Source organism: Malurus melanocephalus, unplaced genomic scaffold (assembly GCF_030028575.1).
Source record: "Malurus melanocephalus ecotype Western Australia unplaced genomic scaffold, MMel_1.1 scaffold_2171, whole genome shotgun sequence".
NCBI classification, from domain to species: Eukaryota; Metazoa; Chordata; class Aves; order Passeriformes; family Maluridae; genus Malurus; species Malurus melanocephalus.
In genome coordinates, this window is record NW_026625403.1 from 1 (window position 1) to 6,814 (window position 6,814).

General features: G+C 59.0%; 1 protein-coding gene across 1 annotated transcript; it reads left to right on the forward strand.

Moving 5' to 3' along the window:
• Positions 1-3: 3 nt before the first annotated feature.
• On the forward strand, positions 4-6,757 carry LOC130587632 (formin-like protein 3; the record flags this gene model as incomplete). Its single annotated transcript, XM_057388608.1, has 9 exons — positions 4-49; positions 1,166-1,290; positions 1,366-1,568; positions 3,184-3,418; positions 3,510-3,578; positions 3,678-3,758; positions 3,840-3,969; positions 4,048-4,208; positions 6,571-6,757. Coding segments are annotated over 9 exons (1,227 nt in total), but the record flags the coding sequence as incomplete, so codon positions are not given.
• Positions 6,758-6,814: the final 57 nt, after the last annotated feature.

The following is a 6,814-nucleotide window of genomic DNA, read 5'->3' on the forward strand; positions in this document are numbered from 1 at the left end:
CCGCTGCCCGGGGCTTCACCCTCCATCGCCCTCACCGTCGGGCTCTCAGGTAGGTGGGGATGAGAGGGGACCGTGGGGACAGGGACAGGGGACAGGGAGGACAGGGGATGGGGACAGTGCAGAGACAGCGGGGACAGGGGACAGGGAGGATGTGGGGACCATGGGGACAGGGACGGGGTAGGGATTGTGGGGACAGGGACGACACGGGAACTGTGGGAACAGGGATGAGGGGATGGGGACAGTGCAGAGACAGCGGGGACAGGGGATGGGACAGGATGTGGGGACCGTGGGGACAGGGACGGGGTAAGGATTGTGCGGACAGGGATGGCAAGGGAAATGTGGGAACAGGGACGAGGGGATGGGGGACAGTGCAGGGACAGCGGGGACAGGAATGGGGGACAGGAAGGATGTGGGGACCATGGGGACAGTGTGGACAGGGAGGACACAGGAAATGTGGGAACAGGGACAGGGGACAGGGACAGTGCAGAGACAGCGGGGACAGGGGACAGGGGACAGGGGACAGGGAGGATGTGGGGACCATGGGGACAGGGATGGGGTAGGGACTGTGTGGATAGGGACGACACGGGAAATGTGAGAACAGGGACAGGGGACAGGGACAGTGCAGAGACAGCGGGGACAGGGACAGGGACAGAAAGGATGTGGGGACCATGGGGACAGGGACGGGGTAGGGATTGTGGGGACAGGGACGACACGGGAACTGTGGGAACAGGGACGAGGGGATGGGGACAGTGCAGAGACAGTGCGGACAGGGGATGGGACAGGATGTGGGGACCATGGGGACAGGGACGGGGTAGCGATTGTGCGGACAGGGATGGCAAGGGAAATGTGGGAACAGGGACGAGGGGATGGGGGACAGTGCAGGGACAGCGGAGACAGGAATGGGGGACAGGAAGGATGTGGGGACCATGAGGACAGTGCGGACAGGGAGGACACGGGAAATGTGGGAACAGGGATGAGGGGATGGGGACAGTGCAGAGACAGTGGGGACAGGGGACAGGGGACAGGGAAGGCTGCAGGCATCGGGGTGGTGGCATTGCAACCCCCAAGGAACACTACAGGGACGGGGGTGACCCAGAGGACGGTGCCACCRGGCTCAGGTGGCTCAGACCGGGCACAGAACGTGTCCCCCCACCCCTCTGGGCAGCCATCCGCATCAAGAAACCCATCAAGACCAAATTCCGGCTGCCCGTGTTCAACTGGACGGCGCTGAAGCCCAGCCAGATCAGCGGCACGGTGTTCAGCGAGCTGGACGACGAGCGTGTGCTGGAGGTCAGCCCAGGAGCCCCTTCCCCAAATTTTAAACACCCCCCAGACCCCAATTCTGACCCCATTTCACCCCACCAGGATTTAGACCTGGAACGTTTCGAGGAGCTGTTCAAGACCAAAGCGCAGGGCCCGGCGTTGGACCTGGTGTGCGCCAAGAGCAAAGCGGCGCAAAAAGTGGCCACCAAGGTGACGCTGCTGGAAGCCAACCGCGCCAAGAACTTGGCCATCACCCTGCGCAAGGCCGGCCGCAGCGCCGACGAGATCTGCAGGGCCATCCACACGTACGGCCCCGGGAATGGGGAAATGGGGAACGGGGGAACGGGGGGGACAGGGGATGGTGGAGGGCAAGAAGGGGTGTGGGGTTGGGGTTCAGGGGGTTCAGGTGAGTGTGGAGGGGATTATTGGGGTGCAGAGGGTTTGGTTGGGGTGCAGAGGGTTTGATTTGGGGTTCAGGGGGCCCCGGTGAGGTTTGGAGGGTTTGGTTGGGGTTCAGGGGGTCCAGGTGAGGTGTAGAGGGGTTAATTGGGGTGCAGAAGGTTTGGTTGGGGTGCAGAGGGTTTGGTTTGGGTTCAGGGGGCTCTGATGATGTTTAGAGGGGCTAATTGGGGTACAGAGAATTTGGTTGGGGTTCAGGGGGCTCCAGGCAAGGTGTGAAGGGGCCAGTTGGGGTGCAGAGGGTTTGATTGGGGTTCAGGGGGCCCAGGCAAGGTGTGGAGGGGTGAATTAGGGTACAGAGGGTTTTGCTGGGGTTCAAGGGAGCCCCAGTGAGGTGTGGAGGGTTTGGTTGGGGTTCAGGAGGTTCAGACGAGGTGTAAAGGGGGTAATTGGTTTGCAGAGGGTTTTTTTGGGGTTCAGGAGGCTCTGGTGATGTTTAGAGGGGTTAATTGGGGTGCAGAGGATTTGGTTGGGGTGCAGAGGCTCAGGTGATGTGTAAAGGGGGCAATTGGGGTACAGAGGGTTTGGTTGGAGTTCAGGGGGTCCAGGTGAGTGTGGAGAGGGTGAATTGGGGTGCAGAGGGTTTGATTTGGGTTCAGGGAACCCCAGTGAGGTTTGGAGGAGTTAATTGGGTGCAGAGGGGTTTTTGGGGTTTAGGGGACCCCAGTGAGAGTGGAGGGGCTAATTGGGGTGCAGAGGGTTTGGTTGGAGTTCAGGGGGTCCAGGTGAGGTGTAGAGGGGTTAATTGGGGTGCTGAGGGTTTTTTGGGGGTTCAGGGGTCTCTGGTGAGGTGCAGAGGGTTTGGTTGGGATGCAGAGGGTTTGGTTTGGGTTCAGGGGGCCCCCATGAGGTTTGGAGGGTTTGGTTGGGGTTCAGGGGGTCCGTGCGAGGTGTGGATTGGTTAATTGGGGTGCAGAGGGTTTGGACAGGGTGATCTGGTTGAGGTTCCAGCATCTCAAAGGGAAAGGGGGGTCTGGATGGGGTGCAGGGGGTTCAGGCAGGGTACGGGGCCTTGACTGGGGTACTGTGGGAACAGTTTGGATGCTGGGGGAACAATTGGGGTGCAATGGGAACTGTTGGGGTGCTATGGGAACAGTTGGGGTGCAATGGGAACTGTTGGGGTGCAATGGGAACAATTGGGGTGCTGTGGGAACAGTTGGAGTGCAGGGAGCCTGTCCAGGGGGAGAGGGGTCAATGGGGTACAGGAGAACCAGGAAAAATGCACAATATTGGGGTGCAGAGGGAACAATTGGGCTTCAGGGGACCTGGCCAGGGAGAGGGGCGTCAATGAACCAGGAAAAATGCACAATATTGGGGTGCAGAGGGCTTGACTGGTGTGGCACATGCTCTGATTGGGGTTCAGGGGCTCCAGGAGGTGCAGAGGGTCTGGCTGTGGCTCGGGGTGGCCGAGGGGCTCCCAGAGTAGGTYCCTCCACTCGCCAACGCCGCTCTGCGGGGCAGGTTCGACCTGGCGAYGCTGCCGGTGGATTTCGTGGAGTGCCTGATGCGCTTCCTGCCCACGGAGGCGGAGGCCAAGGCGCTGCGGCAGTACGAGCGCGAGAGGAAGCCGCTGGAGGAGCTGGCCGACGAGGATCGCTTCATGCTGCAGTTCAGCAAGGTGGAGCGGCTGCCGCAGCGCATGGCCATCATGGCCTTCCTCGGCAACTTCGCCGAGAATATCCAGATGTTGACACCGGTATGGTATCAAGGAGGGGGAGATGGACCTGCCAGGGTGGTCCCTGAGTCCCCAAACCCCGCTGAGACCCCCCTGTGCTGTCCCCCTGCAGCAGCTCAATGCCATCATCGCGGCCTCGGCCTCTGTGAAGTCGTCCCAGAAGCTGAAGCACATGTTGGAGGTGGGGGTGTGAGGATGGGTTGGGTGGGGGTCCCTCTGGGGGTCTCGTTCTCTTGTTCCCTCCTGACCCCCCCAAATCCTGCTGTTCTCCCCCTTGTAGATCATCCTGGCGCTGGGCAACTACATGAACAGCAGCAAACGCGGTGCAGTCTACGGCTTCAAACTGCAGAGCCTGGACCTGGTAGGAAAAGCCCCTCCCCGGCTCCTTGAGACCCCCAAGGCTCCCACCCCACTAACCCCCGCCCCAAAAATCCTCCTGTAGCTCCTGGACACCAAATCGACCGACAGGAAGATGACGCTGCTGCACTTYATCGCGCTGACGGTGCGGGAGAAATACCCGGAGCTGGCGACTTTCTGGCAGGAGCTGCACTTTGTGGAGAAAGCTGCGGCAGGTGCCCCTCAACCCGTGCCTCACCTGGCTGTCCCACCCCCCCAAAACACGGCCACTGACCCCCTCTGTGTCCCCGCAGTGTCCCTGGAGAACGTGCTGCTGGACGTGAAGGAGCTGGGCAGGGGGATGGAGCTGCTGCGGCGGGAGTGCGGGCAGCACGAGAGCGCGGTGCTGCGCGGATTCCTGGGCAGCAGCGAGGGGCAGCTCGAGCGGCTGCAGCGCGACGCACGCACGGCCGAGGTGAGGGAGGATGGAGCCTAGCCTGGAGCTGACCGCGGGCACGGCTGGTCAGCCACGCCTCGCTCTGTGTATTCCTCGTGCACGGCTGGTCATCCAAACCTCGCTCTGCATGCTCCTCATGGACACCTGGTCATCCACACCTTGCTCTGCATGGCCCTCGTGCACATCTGGTCATCTACACCTTGTCCTGCATGGTCCTTGTGCACATCTGGTCACCCCATGCCTTGTCCTGCATGGCCCTCGTGCACATCTGGTCACCCACGCCTTGTCCTGCATGGTCCTTCTGCACACCTGGTCATCTTCTCCTTGCTCTGCACTCTTCTTGTGCACACCTGGTCATCCAAACCTTGCTCTGCATGGTCCTCGTGCACATCTGGTCAGCCATGCCTTGTCCTGCATGCTCCTTGTGCACATCTGCTCAGCCACGCCTTGCTCAGCCACACCTCATGCACATCTGGTCATCTACACCTTGTCCTTCATATTCCTCGTGCACACCTGGTCATCCACACCTCGCTCTGCCATGCCTTGTGCACATCTTGTCACCCACGCCTTGTCCTGCATGGTCCTCGTGCACACCTGCTCAGCCACACCTTGTTCTGCATGGTCCTTGTGCATATCTGGTGATCCCCTCCTTGCTCTGCCCCTCCTCATGCACATCTGGTCATCCACACCTTGCCTTGTGTAGTCCTTGTGCACACCTGCTCAGCCACACCTCATGCACATCTGGTCATCTACACCTTGTCCTTCATGGTCCTCGTGCACATCTGGTCACCCACACCTTGCTATGCGTGTTTCTCGTGCACACCTGGTCATCCACACCTCGCTCTGCACGCTTTTTGTGCACATCTGGTCAGCCACGCCTTGTCCTGCATGCTCCTTCTGCACATCTGGTGATCCTCTCCTTGATCTGCCACTCCTCATGCACATCCATACCTTGTCCTGCATGGGCCTTGTGCACAGCTGGTCACCCACACCTTGTCTTGCATGGCCCTCATGCACATCTGGTCATCTACACCTTATCCTGCATGCTCCTTGTGCACACCTGCTCAGCCACACCTTATGCACATCTGGTCATTTACACCTTGTCCTGCATGGTCCTCATGAACATCTGGTCACCCACGCCTTGTCCTACATGCTCCTTGTGCACACCTGGTCATCCAAACCTTGCTTTGCATGGTCCTTGTGCACACCTGGTCATCCACAGCTTGCTCTGCACGCTTTTCATGCACACGTGGTCATCCACACCTTGCTCTGCATAGTCTTCATGCACTTCTGGTCATCCAAACCTTGTCCTGCATGCTCCTCATGGACACCTGGTCATCCCCTCCTTGCTTTGCATATTCCTCATGCACATCTGGTCACCCATGCCTTGTCCTGCACGGCCCTCATGCACATCTGGTCATCCACACCTCGCTCTGCCATGCCTTGTGCACATCTTGTCACCCACGCCTTGTCCTGCATGGGCCCCATACACATCTGGTCACCCACGCCTTGTCCTGCATGGTCCTCGTGCACACCTGGTCATCCACACCTCACTCTGCATATTCCTCATGCACACCTGGTCATCCACAGCTTGCTCTGCACGCTTTTCATGCACACGTGGTCATCCTCTCCTTGTTCTGCACACTTTTTGTGCACACCTGGTCATCCAAACCTTGCTTTGCATATTCCTCGTGCACATCTGGTCATCCACAGCTTGCTCTGCATTCTTTTTGTGCACACCTGGTCATCCCCTCCTGTCTCTGCATGTTTCTTATGCACACCTGGTCATCCAAACCTTGCTCTGCATGGCCCTCGTGCATTCCTTGTCATGTTTACCTTGTCCTGCACGTTTCTCATGCACACCTGGCCATCCACACCTCGCTCTGCACATTTCTCATGCACACCTGGTTATCTCCTCCTTGCTTTGCATGGTCCTTGTGCACACCTGGTCATCCACACCTTGCTCTGCATGCTTTTTGTGCACACCTGGTCATCCAAACCTTGCTCTGCACACTTCTCATGCACATCTGATCACCCACACCTTGCTTTGCATGGCCCTTGTGCACATCTGGTCATCCACACCTCACTCTGCACGCTTTTCGTGCACACCTGGTCATCCAAACCTTTCTCTGCACCCTCCTTGTGCACACCTGGTCATCCACACCTCGCTCTGCACATTTCTCATGCACACCTGGTTATCCCCTCCTGTCTTTGCATGTTTCTTATGCACACCTGGTCATCCAAACCTTGCTCTGCATGCTTTTTGTGCACACCTGGTCATCCAATCCTTGCTCTGCACCCTCCTTGTGCACTCCTGCCCTGTTTGCCCACTCCCCCCGTGCCGGACACTGCCCATCCCTGACCATCCATCCCGTGCCAGGACGCCTACAACACCGTGGTGCGGTATTTCGGCGAGAGCCCCAAGACGACCCCGCCRTCCGTTTTCTTCCCGGTGTTTGTCCGATTCATCCACTCTTACAAGGTGAGGTGGGGCCGGGAGGGGGTACATGGCAGGTTTGGGGAAAGCTGGCACCCCTCACCTGTTGTAGTGGTTTGAATGATTTTAATGGGAGCAAAACACTCCCAAGTTCCAGCAAACCTCCTCCCCCTCTCTTTTCCCCACC